At 35.5% G+C, this 21,266-nt stretch overlaps 2 protein-coding genes and 1 pseudogene across 9 annotated transcripts in view; 2 read left to right on the plus strand and 1 right to left on the minus strand.

Annotated features, from left to right (window-relative positions):
* The window catches only part of LOC107689609 (electrogenic sodium bicarbonate cotransporter 4-like), a 28,040-nt gene extending 15,643 nt beyond the window's left edge, over positions 1-12,397 (plus strand). For 4 of the 8 annotated variants that reach the window (XM_016487662.1, XM_016487700.1, XM_016487723.1 and 1 more), the window contains 18 exons: positions 22-179; positions 719-806; positions 895-1,049; positions 1,591-1,719; positions 1,807-1,981; positions 3,025-3,158; positions 3,274-3,545; positions 4,754-4,818; positions 4,941-5,132; positions 6,517-6,630; positions 6,817-6,978; positions 7,925-8,103; positions 8,193-8,265; positions 8,356-8,424; positions 9,303-9,476; positions 10,013-10,189; positions 11,412-11,515; positions 11,600-12,397. In XM_016487662.1, coding sequence (XP_016343148.1) covers positions 22-179; positions 719-806; positions 895-1,049; positions 1,591-1,719; positions 1,807-1,981; positions 3,025-3,158; positions 3,274-3,545; positions 4,754-4,818; positions 4,941-5,132; positions 6,517-6,630; positions 6,817-6,978; positions 7,925-8,103; positions 8,193-8,265; positions 8,356-8,424; positions 9,303-9,476; positions 10,013-10,189; positions 11,412-11,513 — 2,418 coding nt within the window. In that variant the 3' untranslated portion in view covers positions 11,514-11,515; positions 11,600-12,397. Of the gene's footprint in view, positions 1-21; positions 180-718; positions 807-894; positions 1,050-1,590; positions 1,720-1,806; positions 1,982-3,024; positions 3,159-3,273; positions 3,546-4,753; positions 4,819-4,940; positions 5,133-5,259; positions 5,374-6,516; positions 6,631-6,816; positions 6,979-7,924; positions 8,104-8,192; positions 8,266-8,355; positions 8,425-9,302; positions 9,477-10,012; positions 10,190-10,294; positions 10,308-11,411; positions 11,516-11,599 lie in introns of all 8 variants that reach the window. The other 4 variants (XM_016487672.1, XM_016487709.1, XM_016487691.1 and 1 more) reach the window with 3 other exon arrangements.
* Positions 12,398-13,107: 710 nt separating this feature from the next.
* LOC107689641 (vacuolar protein sorting-associated protein 37B-like) lies at positions 13,108-16,876 on the plus strand. The gene is made up of 4 exons (XM_016487736.1): positions 13,108-13,372; positions 14,295-14,466; positions 16,070-16,140; positions 16,225-16,876. Exons 1-4 carry the CDS (start codon positions 13,259-13,261, stop codon positions 16,624-16,626), a joined length of 759 nt encoding a protein of 252 aa, XP_016343222.1. The 5' UTR covers positions 13,108-13,258; the 3' UTR covers positions 16,627-16,876.
* Positions 16,877-17,957: 1,081 nt separating this feature from the next.
* On the minus strand, positions 17,958-20,874 carry LOC107689859 (tubulin alpha chain-like; annotated as a pseudogene).
* Positions 20,875-21,266: the final 392 nt, after the last annotated feature.

Consider the following 21,266-nt stretch of genomic DNA (forward strand, 5'->3'; position numbering starts at 1 on the left):
TTTTGTTATTCCACCCACCAGCTGAAGAATAAGTTCATGAAGAAGATCCCCAGAGATGCCGAGGCGTCTAATGTGTTGATTGGAGAGGTGGATTTTTTAGACAAGCCGTTTGTGGCCTTCGTTCGTCTGGCTCAAGCCGCAACACTAGGGGGCCTTACTGAAGTCCCTGTGCCAACAAGGTGATCCTCCCACAACAGTTTGCATATGTTTATTGGCTGTTTAAATAGCTGATAGCAGATATTAGATATTGACATGTAGTTGCAAGTTGCTTGTAGTTAGTAGAATGTCTTACTTATTATTAGTAAGTGGACTATCAAAATGAAGTGTTACCAGATTGATAGATCAATTGTCTTGTTTTCCAGAAAAAGCTTCTAAGCCTATGGAAGCCAATTTTGTCACATGATTTGGTAAATCATAATCATGACAATGATGACAAAGTCATAAATGTTCGTAATTATGACATAAAAAAACAAAGTTATGACTTACTAAATCATAACTATGAGATTAAAAAGTCGCAAAGTGTCAAAAAAGTCACTTGATGTAACGTTGACTTTCTTTTGTCATAATTATGACTTTTAGATAATTTGTCTTGTTTTTCAGTAAAAGTGGTTTCTAAGCCCATTTCCACCACCACATAAGGAAATAAAAAATCACGCAGAATGCTTTGTAAATGCATATTTGCCTGAATTTTTGAATAGATACTGTGTGAATTTTCCAGGTTTCTCTTTGTGCTGCTCAGTCCCAATGGCAAAACCAAATCCTACAATGAGATCGGTCGGGCCATGGCTACACTCATGGTTGATGACGTAAGAGAAAATATCAGCTATTCTGAACCTTGAAATGAAACATCATCACAGTATTTGTGAACAGATCTGTATCTGCCACCATCTTTAGCTGTTCAGCGACGTGGCCTATAAAGCCAGAGATCGTGAGGACTTGATTGCTGGGATTGATGAGTTTTTGGATGAGGTGATCGTTCTTCCTCCTGGAGAATGGGACCCCAAGATCCGCATCGAACCCCCGAAGAAACTGCCTTCAGCAGAGATGAGGTAATAAATCACAAATCTGCACCACCATCCAAAAGATTGGGGTCAGTAGATTTTTTAAAAGAAATTAATACTTTTAATGCATCAAGAATGCATGACATTGATCAAAAGTTACAGTAAAGGCATTTATAATGTTTAATAAACAATAATGCTGTTCTTCTGAACTTTCAATTCATGGAATCCTGAAAAATGTATCAAAAAAAATATTGAGCAGCACAGCTGATAATAATCAGAAATGTTTCTTGAGCAGCAAATCTGAAGGATCATGTGACACTGAAGACTGGAGTAATGATGCTTGAACTTTAGTATATGCAAACTTTTGAATTTGAGTATTATGTTGTCAGAATAATAGATATGGTTATATGCTGCATTATTAAAAATACACTGTGAAAAATATTGTGTGATCTAAAACATGCACTTCATGTGGTGGCATCTAAATTAACTGGCTTCATTCAAGTAAAAAATTCATTTAAAAAAAAGTCATATTAAATATTGCCTTTTAAATTATGTAGCAGGTAGCACAAGTTATTCGTTGTTTTTGCAGGAAGTCCGTTTTCTCTCTGAATGAGCTGGGGCAGCCGAATGGGAATGCAGGAGGAGGTGCGGCGTCTGCAGAAGACGAGGAAATGCCAGCTCCGCATGAACTTGGAGAGGAGCTGAAATTCACTGGCCGGTAGCAACCACTGGACCTGCTCAACTTCTAGTTATAGAGTTTTAGATTTGATGTACACAATGTCTGAGACTCTTTCTGTTTGTGTAGATTTTGTGGCGGACTGTGGCTGGACATCAAGCGTAAAGTGCCCTGGTTTCTCAGTGACTTCTATGAGGGCTTCCACATCCAGTCTGTCTCTGCGGTGCTCTTCATTTACCTGGGCTGCATCACCAATGCAATCACCTTTGGAGGACTGCTGGGGGACGCAACCGACAACTACCAAGTAATTTACCTTGTGTCCACTAATGCTGATATCTAAAGAGCTGATATAATACCAGTATTTAGTTATATTCAGCATAATGCTCAAAACTGCCAAATATGAAGCAGTTAACTGGCCTGGCCAATATTGCTCTATTATTGTTTTATATCATTTCAGAGTAAAAATAAAAAATGAAAAATAAATTATATGATATAAAAATCATATTGTGACATATAAAGTCACAGTTACATTTTTTTTTTTACTCTTAGACAGAAACATATGGAAGCCCAATTTTGCCACACACACACACATATATATATATATATATATATATATATATATACACATATATATCTTGCTTTGGAAAATCATAATAATGACACAAAATGTGTATGATTTGAATTCATCAAGAATGCATTACATTGATAAAAAGTCGGAACAAAATGACACAAAATGTGTATTGACATAAGACAAAACTATAAGATAAAAGAACAAAATTATGAGATCAAAAGTCATAGTTAACACAAAAATGTAGAATTTTTATGTCACAATCGACTTTTTGTTGTACTATCAACATTTTATCATAATCATGACTTGCTATGCTATAATGTAGACTTTATTTAGACTAATAATATCTTGTCATTTCGACTTATTTCATAATTTCAATATTTTGTCATAATTTTGATGTCATAATCTTTTTTATCTCAAACTTATCACTTGGTATCTCATAATTGACATTTTATGTCATAATTGTCATAATATATCATAATAATTATGTCATAATTTTGACTTTTATGGTTTACCAAAACATGATCTTTTTTTCTTATGTGGCAGAAATGGGTGTCCACAATAAGCAGGCTTCTTAAAATGTATTTTAATAAATTTTAATAAAAAATATATTAAGTTAAATTTCATGAAATTTATTGACAAAGCATTTGAAATTTTAAAAGTGTTCAAAATTTCTTTGAAAAGGTCTTTCTGTTCCTTTATTTGCTTTTTTCTCCTTTTAGTTACAGTTTTCTGTCTGCATGTCCTTTCATTTTTGGATGTGTCTCATTGACTTCCAGGGTGTGATGGAAAGCTTTTTGGGCACGGCTTTGGCCGGCGTGGTCTTCTGCCTCTTCAGCGGTCAACCCCTCATCATCCTCAGCTCTACAGGACCGATACTGATCTTTGAAAAGCTGCTGTATGAGTTCAGCATGTGAGCAGGACATCCTGTGATTTAGTGAAGTCAAAACGCATGTAAAAAAATCATTGAATTAAGTGAGTCGGCAGTCTTGCGTTGAGTTTGTTTCTTCATTGTCATCCGTGTTCAGAAACAATGACATAGACTACATGGAGATCCGGCTCTGGATCGGCCTGCATTCCTGCCTCCAGTGTCTGATCCTGGTGGCCACAGACGCCAGCTACATCATCAAGTACATGACGCGCTTCACCGAGGAGGGCTTCTCCAGCCTCATCTCCTTCATCTTCATCTCTGACGCCCTTAAGAAAATGATGAGTATCTTCAATTATTACCCCATCAATCGAGACTTCAAGCCAGATTACATCAGCAGCTACAGGTGTGACTGCCAGGCTCCTGATCAAGGTGAGTCTGACCCCTGACCCCTGACCCCTGACCCAACGAGCCTCAACCTCAGGCAGGCTTGGTGGGATTATTCATGTCAAGTCTGAGTCTGACCCTGTTTACTTTCTTCATTTGTATAATTTTACTTTCTATAATACTTTTTATATTTGCTTTGTCTTTTTGAAAATGATTCATCAGTGCATGTTATTCCAAGGTTTGTTTTCATTATTATTTTATTATTATTGTTTTATTATCATTATTATTCATAATAGTAACATTTGTTATTAGTAAACAATGTTTTATTTAAATGTAACTGAATGTAAATCATTAAATGTAAATATAAACATGTAATTATTATTATTAATAATATTATCCTTAATAATAATATTTATTAATATTGATACAAATATTTTTTGATGATAACATTTTAAATAAAAATTATAATTTTTCTGGATATTTTCAGGGTAATATTTCATTTTGTCATATTTTTGCCTTTGATGAAAAAATCCTTTATTCTATCATATTTTGTCATATTAATATTTAATCATTTTAATAAATTAAAATGACTGTAGCTGTTTAATTTTTTATCTCCACAGATGACTGCGATGTGACACAAAATACTGAATGAATTTAAATTATATTTTTATCAAAAGTCAAAAATTATGATAAAGGAAATGATTATTATTATTACTGATGAGCATAATTTTTGCACCATTTTTTGCCATAATTTTTGTCTTTTGATGAGAATATCCTTTAAATTTGGTACTTATTTTCTTGTCTTACTAATTGATTTGAATTCATTAGTAATTCTTTTAGTTTTTAAAAGTAATAATTTTGGTCAACTAAAATGACTACAATTAGTCAATTTTTTTCATCTCCACAAATGACTGCAATCCTGCATTCAACCACTGTTCACATTCCAGATAAAATCAAGACCCGTGTTAAAATAGTTTCTGTTAAATATTTGGTTTTACTCAGAAATTTAAGGAAAATTTAGGTTTACTTTTTTGGATGGTGTATTGGTTTGTTACATCTGACCACTGCAACTTATGTGTATCATATTTGTTTTTGTCGCCCATACGCAATTTGGCTGCTGACTTGAGTAAGTATTGGCTACTACCATGTGGACATCTGTATAAGATGTTCTTGATATCTTATTTTGGGAATGACAGTATTTCTCGTCAATTAACATAAAAACTCTATTAGTGCTTGTTTATCTTCTGTTGTAGTGTCTCCATTGGTTCTCAACGCTTCCTCTCCATTAGGCCTAGAAAACATCTCTGATTACTCTATGGTGAGCTGCAGCTGTGTTTAACATCAGGGTTTCTTCAAAACAAGTATCACGATAACTTTTAGCTCTTTGTGTTTTTGTCTCTTGTTGTCTTTGTCCACACATGATCTCACTCCTCCGCTCAGTTCAACTTCTCTGCTCTGGACTGGAATCAGCTGAGTAAGAAAGAGTGCTTGAGTTTCGGCGGTTCCCTGGTGGGCAAATCCTGCAAATACATCCCTGATCTGGCCATGCTGTCTTTCATTTTGTTCTTCGGCACTTACTCCATGACCATCTCGCTCAAAAAGTTCAAGGCCAGCCGTTACTTCCCCACAAAGGTTGGAAAACTGTGTATTTCCCTTCCATGTCAACACACTACCACGTGGAGATAGTTTTCCTTCTGCCAGTCTGTATTGTATTTACCGCTGTCCCTCAACTTCTGGTTGTTTCTTGTTTTTCTCCAAGTGTCGCACCTTGATAGCAGATTTTGCCATAATTGTATCCATCCTGGTCTTCTGTGCTTTGGATTATGTGATGTCCTTGGACACTCCCAAACTGCATGTGCCCACCCAGATAAAGGTCCAGCATGTGTCATCTTCTCTGTCTTTGTTATACAGAAGAAGACTTGCCTTTTTAAACTGGTTATATTTGAAGGAAATGCTGCTTTCAAGTCATCATTGTGTATAAGAGAAAAGCGCACAAGTGGCACCAAAAGATATTATAAAGTGGCAAATTCTGGATTTTCTTTGATTCACCATTTCATTTTATTCCAAGAATTAAATAAATAAATAATTAAATAAATAAATATAATTCAAAAGGAGATATTAGTAGTAGTAGTAGTAGTAGTAGTAGTAGTAATAATAATTTTAAGTCTTCAGCTGATTACAAATAGTAATTAATAATAATTATTAAAACCACTAATAATAATAATAATAATTAGTAACAGAAATATTTTTACAATGAATAATAATAATAATTTTTGAATACAATTAATAATAATAGTAATCGTAATAATAATAATATTTAATAATTAAGTAATTATATTTGAATAAGTAATTATTATTTTTAAATAAAACAATTACATTTATTATTATTATTATTATTATTCTATAAGCCCTGGCTTCCCAAATTTGGTGAAAGTACATTTGTATTGATTATAAGTATATTTTGTATTGTAAATGTGGATCTTTACATTTTGTTTGTATGCAATTTATTTTATTTAAAACTTATATAATAGTATTGGTAAGAATATTATTTAATAATTTTTTTGGTAATAAATATTTTTGTTAAATGCAATATTATGAAATATTGAATCAGAAAAGTGTTTCAGAGGACATAAAATATAGTACATGTACAACATGTACACAGACAGATAAAATGATTATAATTTTAAATGAAATGCATTAAATTCAGTTAATTTTATGTATAATAATTAAAATATGAACATGAGACCATACAAGTATAATAATTACATTTAAATATTCAGTTAAAAAATGTCATGTGAAAACAAGCAACATACAAAAATCACATTGCATTTGAAAATAAATATGTATTTATGTCTGCTGAAACTCATAACAAATTCCCAGAACGACTTGAAGGCATCAAATATGTTAATGCTGCATTTTCAAATCTACCGGCCTTTTCCCTTTATAAAGCCTCTGATCTCCTCTAGTTTTAGTTTTCTCCATCTTTATCTTTCTTTTTTCCTCTGTAAATGTGCAGCTTCGGAAGCTCATCAGTGATTTTGCAATCTTCACGTCAATCATGACATTTGTTGGTCTTGATATGTTGATGGGGCTTAAAACACCTAAACTGATTGTGCCAACCGAATTCAAGGTATGTTGTGCTACAGATACGCTCGTATCTTTCTTTACCTCCCGACTGCATCTGTTTGAGCTTTTTCAAAATGATTATATACTAACATCACATTAATCCACTGTGCTTTACTAAACACAGCATGTGATTTCAGTGACATCCGCTGGTTACTGCTGTGCTTTCATCAGTGTTGTTGTGTCTGTGCAGCCGACGCGGCCGGATCGCGGCTGGATCGTCATGCCCTTTGGGAAGAACCCATGGTGGATGTGCTTGGCCAGTTTTGCACCTGCTCTTCTGGTCACCATCCTCATCTTCATGGACCAGCAGATCACGGCTGTCATTGTCAACCGAAAAGAAAACAAGCTGAAGGTGCTGAACGTCACCTTTGCAACTTACTAGCAGCTCTCATTTTCACACCCCAGCAAGCATGCAAAACACCCTGTCAAAACTATAACTAAAATGATATTTTATAACTATAACTTCATTTTCTATATGCTAAATATCTTATTTTTAATGTAAACTAAAACTTTTATTTTGGATGCGATTAATCGCGATTAATTGTTTGACAGCACTACTTATTTTACACCTAAAATAGGCTTTATTTTTATATGCTAAATATTTTTATTCTGAAATACTGCAGAATAATCCAAAAGATCTTAAATAGGCTCTGTTGTCTCTATGCAAAATTATTTTTATTTTATATGACATCTCAGTGATCCTACAATAAGCTTACATTTTTAAAATGCTAAATATTTTTATTCTGAAAAACATTAAAATTGTTGAAATAGTCTCAGTTTTCATGAAAATTACACCATACTGCAAAATAAATACTAATTAAATGTTTTTTTTTATTGAATAGGCTTTGTTTTCTCTATGTAAAATAATTTTTAATTTAATTAAAATTTTTATTAAGTTTAAAGCTGGAGTACTAAAATTACTAAATAAATAAATTCTAATTAAATAAATAACATTTTTATTTCAAAATTAAAAGAAACTACACCTAAATAGAAATATGAAGGAAAAAAATGACAAACGTACATAACAAAATGACTAAACCTAAAATATAAAAATGGAAGCTAATTCAACATTTTTATAAATGCTATAATTGTATATTAATAATACTAAATTATCATGGGCTAGCACCCACTCAGAACACCGGAGGTACTGTAAAGAAACTCCTCAGTGACCAATTCCCAATACTGCAGCACCACAATGTTGAGTTTTGAATATTTAATATGCATCTATGTCCATTGACAGTAGTGTTGTTGTTCCATGAAGCATTGCTAAATGTCTTCTTCCCATTTTACCTGAGCAGAAAGGTTGTGGTTATCATCTGGACCTGTTCTGGGTGGGCATCCTCATGGCCGTCTGCTCCTTCATGGGTTTGCCCTGGTACGTGGCAGCCACAGTCATTTCCATCGCCCACATCGACTCTCTGAAGATGGAGAGTGAGTCCAGCGCTCCTGGTGAGCAGCCACAGTTTCTTGGTGTGCGGTAAGTCACAACCAGACTTCTTGTGTAGAATTTAGCACAAGTACTTTGTCATGTAGTTGTGAGGAGCATTATGTTTGTGTTTGTTGCAGGGAACAGAGACTCACGGGCATACTGGTGTTTGTCCTCACTGGAGTCTCTGTCTTCCTTGCACCAATACTGCAGGTAATCAAAACGGTCTTACTTTACTTAAATGAAACCATGCTCATTTGTTTTCTCAGTGCTGTACAAATAATTGTGTGTATTTCTGCGCAGTACATCCCTATGCCTGTGCTGTATGGTGTTTTCCTGTACATGGGCGTTGCTTCTCTCCATGGCATTCAGGTACATGTGGCTCTGTAAATCTGTAGTTCAGATTTAATAATTCATCCAAAAATGTCAATTTACTGAAAATGTACTCTCCCTCAGGCCATACAAGATGTAAATGAGCTTGTTTGTTCATCAGAACAGATTTGGAGAAATGTAGCATCACGTCACTTGCTCAGCAATGGATGCTCTGCAGTGAATGGGTGCCGTCAGAACGAGAGTCCAAACAGCTGATAAAAACATCACAATAATCCACACCACTCCAGTCCAGCAAGAAAGTAAGAAGTGAGATTTGTAAGAAACAAATCCATCATCAAGATGTTTTTAATTTCATACCATTGCTTCTGGCTAAAATATGAGTCCTCTATCCATAATATTGCTTTCTCCAGTGAAAAAGGACAGAAATATACACAGATCAAGAACCGTTTACAAGTGAATCCAGATCAAAACTGTTCTAAACTAATATGTTGATGGATTTTGATGTGAGAGGACAACAGGGGATGAACTTTCTCACTGGTGGAAGCCTTATTATGGATTATGGACTCATGTTTTGACCAGAAGCGATGGTTTAAAGTTAAAATATCTTAATTGTGGATTTGTTTCTTACAAACACAGCTTTTCACTTCACTGGATGTTAACTGATGGACTGGAGTAGTGTGGATTATTGTGATGTTTTTATCAGATGTTTGGACTCTCGTTCTGACGGCACCCATTCACTGCAGAGGATCTATTAGTGAGCAAGTGATGCTACATTTCTCCAAATCTGTTCTGAGGAAGAAACAAACTCATCTACATCTTGTGTATGGCCTGAGAGTGAGGAAATTTTCAGCAAGTTTTTATTTTTGGGGGAACCATTCCTTCAGTAGATTTCACCAGAGTTTCCCTGTTTTGTTCAGTTTTGGGAGAGGATGAAGCTGTTCCTCATGCCAGCCAAGCACCAGCCAGATTTTGTGTTCCTGCGGCACGTACCGCTGCGGAGCGTGCACCTCTTCACTCTGGTGCAGATCATCTGTTTGGCAGTCCTCTGGATCCTCAAGTCCACTGTGGCCGCCATCATTTTCCCTGTCATGGTGCGAGTGCTGGTTATATAGGTCATATTTCACCCCAGAATCTAAAGGAAAAAAATCAAATAAATGTTGAAAATATAGTTAATTTCCATGAAAAGAATGTCATACTTCAAAATATGTGAAAGATCTTAAAATAGGCTACATTTTTTATTATTATTTTATTTTTAACTTTATTTTGTGACAAAATGTGACCTGAAGTTTTCATGCAACTCTCCCAGAATAGTAATATGTACATGTAGCATGCATTTTATTTTGATTCTGAAAAATGTTATAGCGATTGAAAATTGCTTAATTTTCATTCAAATAATGTCATAGTGCCAAACCATCTAAAAGATCCTAAAACAGGCTTTATTTTCTTTATGCCAAATATTTAATTTTATATACACTGTTTGTTTTTTTATTTAATTGTGGGATAAGATATGACCTGGATTTTTCTTCACCCATTTGTGACTCTCAAAGCATTATAAGCATTTCATTTGCTTTTTGCATTTGGATGCCGTTCTCTTGCCCTGTTGTCATGTGACCGGTTCCTCCGTCAGATTCTGGGCCTGATGGTCGTGAGGAAGATGCTGGACCTGATCTTCTCACAGCATGATCTGGCCTGGCTGGACGACATCCTGCCCGACAAAGACAAGAAGAAGAAGGAGGATGAGAAGAAAAAGAAAGAGAAGAAGAAAGCCGGAAAGTCGGAGGAACACAACAACAGTGATGAAGAGGTGAGGTTAGATTTCTAATACACTTATGAACACAGAAGATCTCTCATCAAGACGTTTGAGTGGGTTGTGATTTAATCTTTAATATGTTTTCTTTTAATTCCACAGTGTTGCTGAAAAGGCACTGTATAACACTTGTGTTCCTCCTAATAACCATAGTTGTCATCTTGTTTGTAATGTCTCTGTTGTGTAATATGTGGTCATTCGTACAGTGTTGAATGATGTGTTTGCATGAAATGTTTGTTTATTCAGAGTCCAGAATTAACATTTGGCCTTGGATAAATTAAATTGTTAGTGGCCATTTGGCTGGTAGTAGGAATTGCAACAAAGTGCATGATTTAAATTGCAACATCTCTAATTTTTCATCTAATATAAGCGCATTAAGTCAAAGTACTATAATCTCAATGTTTTTTTTTAAGAATCAATCAACCAAAGTTAATTATGGACCCTGGGTACTTACCCTTACAAAACATACACTACTGTTCAAAAGTCAGTAAGGCTTTTTAATGTTTTTTTAAAGTCTCTTTAAAGTCTCTTATGCTCACCAAGGCTGCATTTATTTGATCAAAAATACAGTAAAAATAAATAAATAAATAAAAGTAATATTGTGAAATATTTCAATTTAAAACAACGGTTTTCTTTTATATTTTATATTCTATTATAAATGCTAACACATTTATTAATGACAGAAAATTAATTAATTAAAATGTGTGTATGTATATATATATATATATATATATATATATATATATATACATATATATATTTATATTTACAGTAGTAATGACAAATTTAACACAAACTTTATTTTTATATTTGTATTTATTATTAAAATGTATTTATTAAATATACAAATACAAATTTAAAATATACATATTTTATAGATTTGATTATGTATAATTAATATTCAATAATAAAATCTGTAAAAATATCAACTTTATATTTTTATGTACTTATTAATTATAAAGAAATTAAAAAAAATGTAAGTGTGGGTGTGTGTATATATCATTAAATATATTATTAAGTTGGCGCCCATAGCCTCGTGGGCAGCGTGCCGATATATAACGCCATAGCGTTTCAGGTGTTCCCGAGTTTGAGTCCCGGCTTGCGGACCTTTAATGTCTCCTTGCTGAGTAAAAGTATTAATTTAATAAATAAATCAATAAAAACACAGCAGAGTGCCTGCATGCATATTATCGGTTCCACTGGTGTTGTCTTCTCCCAGTCAAAGTGTCCCAAAGACTCCCTGCCGTCAGTGAAGATTCCTCTGAAGCCAATGAGTCCGTCATGTTGTCCAAACCCTCCTAATTCTGAGCCCTCGGCCTAACTGTGAGTACTGCGACCCAAAGGGGTGCTGTTCCATGAGCAAATCTTCATCTTTATATGTTTTCTTTCTTCTTCGTGTTTGAGTAGGAGCATCACGCTTATTCTTGCACCCCTGGCGACTCGGACCTGGATCCGGACAGATTGACATCCCTTACCTGAACCTGAAGCGTCCTGAAGCTGATCAAACACACAAACCATGATGAGATACAAGCACAGCATCACTGGCGCTGTCCCAAACACACCAGGCTCACAGATGTATGATATTTTTATGTACCGGTACTTGACCAACGCAGCGAGTGACGCACGTTTCCAAACCCACATTAACCATATTGCGCGTGAGTCATTCAGACCTTGGATTTGACTCAAGATCCTTCAGTTAGATCCAGGCGAGCTGTGCCAGTGTGAACGACTGAGCTCATACACACAAACACTTGCTGCGTGAGAAGATCAACACATGAGATTCACCAGATTCAACTCTATTCCGAGAAGAATAAGAAGCGGAAGAGGTTTAAACCAAGTTTATGATTTTATTATCATATTGTATAAATATATTTGAACTGTATGATATTAAATACGGATTTCATAGAACCTAGTGGGACAAAAGCGCAAATAAATTATAGTTAGAAAAACAGTGCATCTAGTAAATTCAGTTGGATTAAATTTGTTGTATTACAATTAAAACATATATTCCAAACATAGATTCTGAGTTCATATTGTAGCATTTTATATATAAAAAAATCAGAAATGTGTATGAGTAATGTTGAAATGTTTCCAGACGGGCATAAATGAGTCTTTGTGGTCTATGAGAACAACAAACAGGTTTGTTTTATTCAGCTTCTGTTTGTTCAATTGTGTTTTGTTCAAATAAAGAATGAAAGAGGCCTGAATATATTTTTATTGTTATTTTTGAGTGTCAACCCTTAAATTCCCATGTAGAGATTTACAAGCTTTTTGGGTATTGTACCATGGTAATACTTTTTTAGACATACAGTATGGTATTCTTTACAGTATACCATGTAAAACATTAAATACATAATTAGTTAACTAATGATTTGAACATACGAAAATCATAGAAACACACAAAATTACTAGAACTTTAAATAAAATTACAGTGAAAATGGAAAACATAAAAATAAAATTGATCAAGATATTAACAAAAGCTATACCAGTGACACTAAAATAACAGTGGTACAATGCTATATATTAAAATATCACAGTATTATATTAGCCACCTTGACATCAAACGGGAATTTAATACAATGACAAATATTTTGAGATGGTGATCTCATATTTATTTATTGTTAGTAACTACAGTATTTGTGGCGGAAACTGTAGTTACAGTGATGAATTTATTGTAGGGTTTGCAATAAGATTTTCAATTGAAATGCAGCAAATAAATGCTAAATATATACTAAAACTGTTGTGATTTTAATTGAAAACAATCATATACTAAACAATGTATAACAATATAAATGATAAATATATTAGTACAAATGATAGGAAAGTTACTTTAAACGTATTAACGGAAATATACTGTAAAGATATTAATCAAATTGTATGTTTACATAAAAACTCATATTTCCTAAATCCTTCTCCATGAATGGCCTCTTGACGTCGCTCACACGTCCACGCACGTGACGTCACGTCCATTCGCACGCGCTGATTTGACGGGAATTACTCGACTTCCGGTCGAGGAGCAACACAAGAGACTTCCCTGCGGCGGCGGAGAGACACAATAACAAAGCCATGGGAGAAATGTCCGGCTTCGAGAACAGACTGCAGTCGTACTCTTCCACACAGCTGCACGAACTGCTGGAGGACGATGACAAGCTCCGGAGAATGGTCAGGGAGATGGAGGAGGTGGGTTTAATCCCGGAATATGATGATATGATCAGGGACAGCTGCTCGAGCTTTCATAGCACTGCTGCTTTCGTGTGTTGCGTTATTTTGTTGGATTCTGGGACAGAGATCTTTCACATTTGACTACAGCAGTGTTGATTTATTGGGAAGTGTTGTTGACTGAAGGAGTGTGTCAGACTAAAGAATGAAGGCAGTATGAACTGACCTTATAAATTAAAGACAAAAAGATGACTGTGATATGAAGTTGGACTGGTTTAGTATGAACGCTGTGCTGCTGTCAACCAAACATGCAATTTGTTTAGTATATATAGCTATACTGATAATACCTTAATATGACTGATTATTGATTATTAGAGTTTCATGTATTTTTTTCCATGTCTTAAAATGTCAAAAAGTGTGAAATGTTTTTATCATCCAAATTATCATCCAATATTATTTATTTTAATAATAAACATTTACAATCAATCATATATGTGTAATTATATATATTAAAAAAACATGTTATATTGTTCAAATATATAAAATAAATTACTATAATATTAAATGAATAGATTATTTATAGCCATATTAATATTTTTGAATATTTGCAGCCTATATATAAATTATTGCTATATATTAAATTATTGTTTTATTACATTATTTTAGGCCCTTTTAGATGCTTTTTTATGTTCTTATGTTTATGTATATATATATATATTTATAAATTCATGTACTCTCTTAAGCAGTACATTTTATTAAATTATATTAAGTTTTATTTAAATACATTTTAAGTTTTATACATAAATTATAGCTTTATTACATTATTTTAGGTCCTTTTTTTTTTTTTTTTCCTTATTTTATAGTGCAAGGGCTGTGTAAATAATCTTGCATTGCACTGCTGAGTAGTTGAAAAGATCCTTGAAGTATGGTCTGTGACTCACAGATGCAGGACATGCAGCAGAATAAAGAGCTGACGATCGCCAGTAACCGCAGCCTGGCGGAGCAGAACCTGAGCCTGCAGCCTGAGATGGACCATCAGAAGATCCAGCTGACCAAACGCTACTGCTGTTTACAAGATCTGCACGAGTCCTACCAGCTCCGCAGATCCACCCTAGGTCAGATATGAATTTACCTCACTCACACTCTTAGTTTTTCTATTGTTTTCATACTTGCTGAAGCTAATTTCTGAAAAGTAGTTTGACCAATAGCGTGCAGGCATGGTACATAATCAAGCAATCGTGGCATGCGAGAAGGCGGGATCTACAGAGAAAGTCAAAGCAATGCAAATACATGTGTATAAAAGGTATGAGGACTGTAGAGAGAACGTCAACATGAAAACAAACCCAAAACCATTAGAAATCTCAGCCAGGACATGTCCCGGAAAAAAACACCAGCTTATTTAAACACATTGAGCAAAAGTGATGCAGAAAAGACAAGTTGGTGAAGAGAAAACATCCTGCAGCATTTGAGACATGCATGATGTTCAGACATTTTTTAAGCATGACCCGAGTATCCAAATACTTTGCACAATTTAAACTATGTAAATATTCCGGTGAAGATGGGACCACAAAAGATTTATCCAAACCTTTTTTGTCTTCCTTCTTTGGTGTAAAACAAACGGTGAACCTGTTTGGTCACATAATGCTTCCTCTTTATTTCAGTTGCAGCTGGTACTGATCATCCCAGGTCAAATCTGCACACAAATAGCAGTGTTAAAGGGCTGTATTTTGTGCTCTATATTTATCCAGTTTTCTCTAGGATTTATTTTAAGACACCTTTTATATTGTGTTGTCAGTGTAATGATTTAGCAGGTCAGACGTTTTGAAAGTGAGTTTATCAGGGTCCGCTTAGAATTACACTGATACAAAGACTGCTTGAATAATTTCCCAAAGAAACTCTACACTGATGTAAAGTTATCCACACTGTAAAACACTCCCTCTATTATTAGACCTGTGCTCTTTATGGGTCTGTCTGGTGACTATCCGGTACAGCATTTCTATAAAAGCAATGCAAAATGCTCACAGCGCTGTCTCACTTTTTTTAAAGGAATAATTCACCCAAAAATGTACATTTTCTTGCCATCAGGCAATCCAAGATGTAGATGAGTTTGTTTCTTCATTGGAACAGATTTGGAGAAATGTAGCATTACATTACTTGCTCATCAATGGATCCTCTGCAGTGAATGGGTACCGTCAGAATGAGTCCAAACAGCTGATAAAAACATCACAATAATCCACAAGTAATCCACACCACTCCAGTCCATCAATTAATGTCTTGTGAAACAAAAAGCTGCGCATTTGTAATAAACAAATCCATTATAAAGTCGTTCCATCATAAAGACAATAACTGATTGGAGTAGTGTGGGTTGTGATGTTTTTATCAGCTGTTTGGACTCTCATTCTGACAGCACCCATTAACTGCAGAGGATCCATTGGTGAGCAAGTGATGTAATGCTAAATTTGTCCAAATCTGTTCTGATGAAGAAACAATCTGATCTACATCTTCAATGGCCTGAGGGTGAGTACATTTCCAGCAAATTGTCATTTTTGGGTGAACTGTTCCTTTAACATATCCTCTATGACCCATCAACTGTCCAATTAGAAATTAATGTGTATTAATGGGTCTTTCTAACTGCTAATGTAATACAACTGGATGACACTGATGAAATATTGAAGTTATTTCACATGTAATCATGTTTTAAATTGGATCTTTTTTCAGGTAGCAGTTCACTTGACACATTGTTGGCTCTTTTGCAAACCGAGGGAGCCAAGATCGAAGAAGAAACAGAGGTAACAACATTTTCCATATTTTCAGAAATCCATAACACTGATTTTTACACAATGTTAATTAAGATTCTCCCATGTGTTCTGTAGAACATGGCCGATTCATTCTTGGACGGATCCTTGCCCCTGGACAGCTTTATTGATGACTACCAGAGCAAGAGGAAGCTGGCACATCTGAGGCGTGTGAAGATCGATAAGCTCCAGGAGATGGTGCTGAAGGGTGTTCATCTTCCTCAGGGTTCCTCTACTGATCCTCCACAACCTCAGGAGACCCATGACTCCACTGCACCTTTCCAAAGGCTAGCTAATGGTTCTCCAGCTCACGTAAGACCAGCACCAACATCTCAACCATCAGCAATGCCTTACAACCCTCAGAGCATCGGTGCTCCTCTGCCAAACACGGTGCCATCATATTCATGTCTATACCCACAAGCACTCCCTCAAGGGCCTGGCGCTGGTCTTCCCCCGCGGGCAGGTTTTATAATGCAATGATGTTCTTCTGCCTGAGCCTTTCCACTAGAATGTGAAATGTCATTTTCCTCCCTCTTTCTTTAGATGCACTTTGATCGTAACAGGTTTGGGTTTCTGCAGGTCCACAAAGAATCTGTGCCCACAGAATTCAGATGTTCAGCAGATTTCGGCTCATTCTCTGCCACTTATATGTATTGTATCTTGGTATGAAATTTATTTCACATGTTCAATACAGAAAATGCAGAAAGGTCTACAGATTGCCTGTTGGTTAACAATATATTCATTTCAGTTTGTTTGCATAACCTAAAATGATGTAAGATGAATTAAGATTATGATTCAGAATCAAAAGTTTTAATCAGAAAAGTAATGGGGGTATTGCATTTCGTATGTAAATATACTACTTGAACTGAAAATGTTCAAATAGGTCCTTATGTACATGTAAGACAACTTTACTGTGTACTTTTATATTTTGTGTGGAAACCTTCCTATTGTCACTGTATCGACAACAGACAATATTGGCATTTTGGACTTCTGGGTTAAAAACTGACCAAAGATGCACTCCAACTGTTCCATGGGCGCTCCGTTAAGTGGTTTTGAATATAGTGGCTTTGTTGGACTTCATTTTGATTTCATTTAAACATGAAATGAAATGTGGCATTAACAGACCAGCCTGACAGTAAGTCTGCTGTAGAAAGACTTTCTTAGTGTTAATCAGACTTTAATAAACAGTTTAATTATCCTAAACTGAATCAAACTATCCTTAAACAGCTACCATATAAAAAATAATATGAATATGATATTATAAAAATAATTAGAACACTGTTTACAACATTACAGATATGTAAAGTGATCTATTTTGGCGCTGTATTTCTGATGAAATCTGTCTTTGCAGAGAAGTGCAGGTACTTTGATGTAAAAACTGTCATGCTGGGTTGTGACAATTCTTGTGCACGTTTTATATGAAGGATGTTATTATGCAAGTCTGTAAAGTTAGAGTAAAGTCACTTACTGTATACTGATGTTAGTACAGGTTAAAAGAAATCAAATGTGCCTTGCAACAGAACCAACAAACAAGTGACGATTAATGAAGAAAGCATTTAATCACACCGTCGCTGTGCTTTGATAAATCTTCGAAGCCATCTACAACTTTCTGTTTCTGAAGACAATTTATGGTGCAGAATCCTTCTGAACTGTTTTATCTGTAGTGCGGTAACCTGTAACACTCCTTCTGTAAAGTACTTTACATTGTAGCTGTTTGATTAGTGGCTATCTGTGACTAGATTTTTTTTAATGCTGATTAATAAACGCCTAAAAGACTACTAAAAGTGAAATGTCAATATTTATTGATATATTCAGAACTTAATATCACATTTCTTCTTCTCCTTCTTCACCTTCTCCTTCGAGAGTGTCGACTCCCACCTCTTCATAATCTTTCTCGAGAGTGGCTAAATCTTCACGGGCCTCCGCAAACTCGCCCACCTCCATACCTTCTCCGACGTACCAGTGCACGAAGGCTCTCTTCGCGTACATTAGATCAAACTTGTGATCCAGACGGGCCCAGGCCTCAGCAATGGCTGTGGTGTTGCTCAACATGCAGACTGCCCTTTGAACTTTGGCCAGATCGCCTCCTGGAACCATAGTCGGCGGCTGGTAGTTGATACCAACCTGAAAACAGTTTAAACAACACATCTTTTCATACCTAACAACTCATGCAAATATTTACAAACATTAATATTGTATGCTATATTACAGCATTGTTCCACTTGTAATAGTTTGTTATATATTGCTATGTTGTTTTCTCCAGTGTACAGTCCAACGTAGAACACAAAAGACACAGGCTGACCTTGAACCCTGTGGGACACCAGTCAACAAACTGAATGGTCCTCTTGGTCTTTATGCTTCCAATGGAGGCATTGACATCCTTTGGAACCACGTCTCCACGGTACAGCATACAGCAAGCCATGTACTTCACGTGCTGAGGGTCGCACTTCACCATCTGATTGGCTGGCTGAAAGCAGGCGTTGGTGATTTCCATGACGGACAGCTGCTCATGGTACGCGGGAAGCGCTGATCGATGACACGATCTGGCCAATGAGGCGGTTGAGGTTGGTGTATGTCCAGGTTATTTCGGCAGATATCATAGATGGCCTCGTTGTCCACCATGAAAGCGCAGCTCGAGGGTGGTGTGTGTGGTCAGAATAGAATTGTAGGGCTCTACCACTGCGGTGGAAACCTGAAGAAGAAGCCCACAGAAAACAGTTTGAAGTACTTGCAATGTTTTTCATTATCCACTTGACTGAAATTTAGTGGATCTTGAGTGTGTTACAGGTGGTTTCCAAGATATTTCCCATTTTATAATATTTTTCATTTAATACAGTATTTAAGTGAAGCTTTGTACCATTCTGATGATAATAATAATAATAATTCCTTACATTTATATAGCGCTTTTCTGGGCACTCAAAGCGCTTTACATAGAAGGGGGGAATCTCTTCAACCACCACCAGTGTGCAGCATCCACCTGGATGATGCGACGGCAGCCATATTGCACCAGAACGCCCACCACACACCAGCTTATTGGTGGAGAGGAGACAGAGTGATGAAGCCAATCAGCAGATATGGGGATGATTAGGAGGCCATGATGGTCAGAGGCCAATGGGCGAATTTGGCCAGGATGCCGGGGTTACACCCCTACTCTTTTTTGAAAGACATCCTGGGATTTTTAATGACCACAGAGAGTCAGGACCTCGGTTTAACGTCTCATCCGAAAGACGGATGATGCAAAATTTCTCAGTATAAAGTGACTGAACAATACCAGAAAGCAGGGGCGTCATGCACGTATTATTTGGGGGGTTGGTTTGGGGGATGGGTGGATATCTCGATTCTCAAATATGCGTAAGTAAATGCATTTTGCACCTTTATAGATTGTTAGTTGATCTACTGTATAATGGGCGATGGGCAAATAATATTAGTGTAATCGATTAACTAAACATAAAATCCGTCTTTTTAATTAAGTAGTCCTACCAGATATGGGTGTCATGCCATAAAATATTTTAATACGATTGATACTGTATTTAGCGTGAATTTAATAAAAACATTGTAAGTTAGCCAATTATAACACTTTCTACAGAAAGAGCAAAGAACATTTACATTATCAACGAACATTATCATTGACGTCTAGCCAGAGTTCAAGCACTCTCAAAAACTCCCGTTATAATCACTGAAGTTGTTTACACAGTGAAATGAATCTCTTGCCTTCGTACGCACATCTGCCCTTGTTTCTGATGAGAGCAGAATTCAGTCAGCGCGCAGTGAACAAAACTTCAGCGATGACTCATCTGAAAGCCTCTGATTGGCAATTGCATTCATAAGCTCAACAGAATCGTGTGTGATTGGTTATAATGCTCAGCGCTGTCTGTCTCTGCCTCAGCGCCAGCCAGCCAACGCAGATTTGAATTTAGCAGCTAGTGATGTGCCGCACTTCACACCCGTGTGTTTGTATCAAATATAAAAAAATATATTATTTGGCTATTTTTCTCTTTTGGAAGCTGCATTCAAAATCCACTTGGCTCAGAAATCTGCTTGAACTCCACCCCTTGCATTCACATGTGCCAATGGATTACGCAAATTAACCAGCAAAAAGTTTTCCCATTTCAATTATCGTTTTTCTTAGCTGTACATCACAACACGTAAGAAAAGATCTGTCGCTATTTCTGTTTCATCTCGACTTTAAAGTGAAGGGAACTGAATAAAAATGTGGTACCTGAGGTGCAAGGTAAACGGCAAACTCAAGCTTGGCTTTCTTGCCATGGTCAATGGACAGCCTCTCCATCAACAGTGAAGCAAAGCCTTGAACCAGTTCCACCACCAAAGCTGTGGAAGATGAGGAAACCTTGTAGTCCAGTGCACTGGTCACACTAAATAAAAAAAACATAAATAAATAAAAAAATAACTCAAATCAATTAAAAATAAACAAACAAAAGACAAATCAAAACATTTTTTAAAAATACAATAGTATATAGGCTTATGTAATACTAAAATAACACTGGGACGGTGAAAATGGTCTCTATCTGACAGATTTTTGGACAGGAAGTGTTGAAAAAATGAAAGGGCTTGATGTCAGCAGAAAAGTGAACAATTTTCAGAGGCCTAGCAAGAGAATGGTTAATACAATTGGGTAATTTGTACAACCAAATCGTTCAAAAAGACCCAAAACGTATTAATAAACTAATTGGTCAATTAATCATACAAAACAATCTCCATGGCAACCATGTTTCTTTCAAAATACCATTACTTTTACTACAATAAACGTTGGTAACTTGCTATTAGTCACTACACATACAAGAAATACGATTCTTACACTATTTTAATTATGATTTACTTACACTATTTTAATTATGATTTACAGTAGTTACACTACATGATTGCCAATCATGTAAATAAACGTAAATGCATTCTGACCAACGACGGTGGCTTATTTTTGAAACTAATTATAATATAAATGTCAATCACTTGTTGGAGCATTATTATTGGTCCACATTAAATATTCGAATATAATCCTAATATAACGGGAATTTAAGTTATGATAAATCGAAATCCAAATATTTTGCTGATGTGTTTACCAGTAGGCTACTGCCAAATTGTAGATATATGTTTATAAATAA

This window comes from Sinocyclocheilus anshuiensis, unplaced genomic scaffold (assembly GCF_001515605.1).
Source record: "Sinocyclocheilus anshuiensis isolate Anshui unplaced genomic scaffold, SAMN03320099.WGS_v1.1 scaffold393, whole genome shotgun sequence".
NCBI lineage: Eukaryota > Metazoa > Chordata > Actinopteri > Cypriniformes > Cyprinidae > Sinocyclocheilus > Sinocyclocheilus anshuiensis.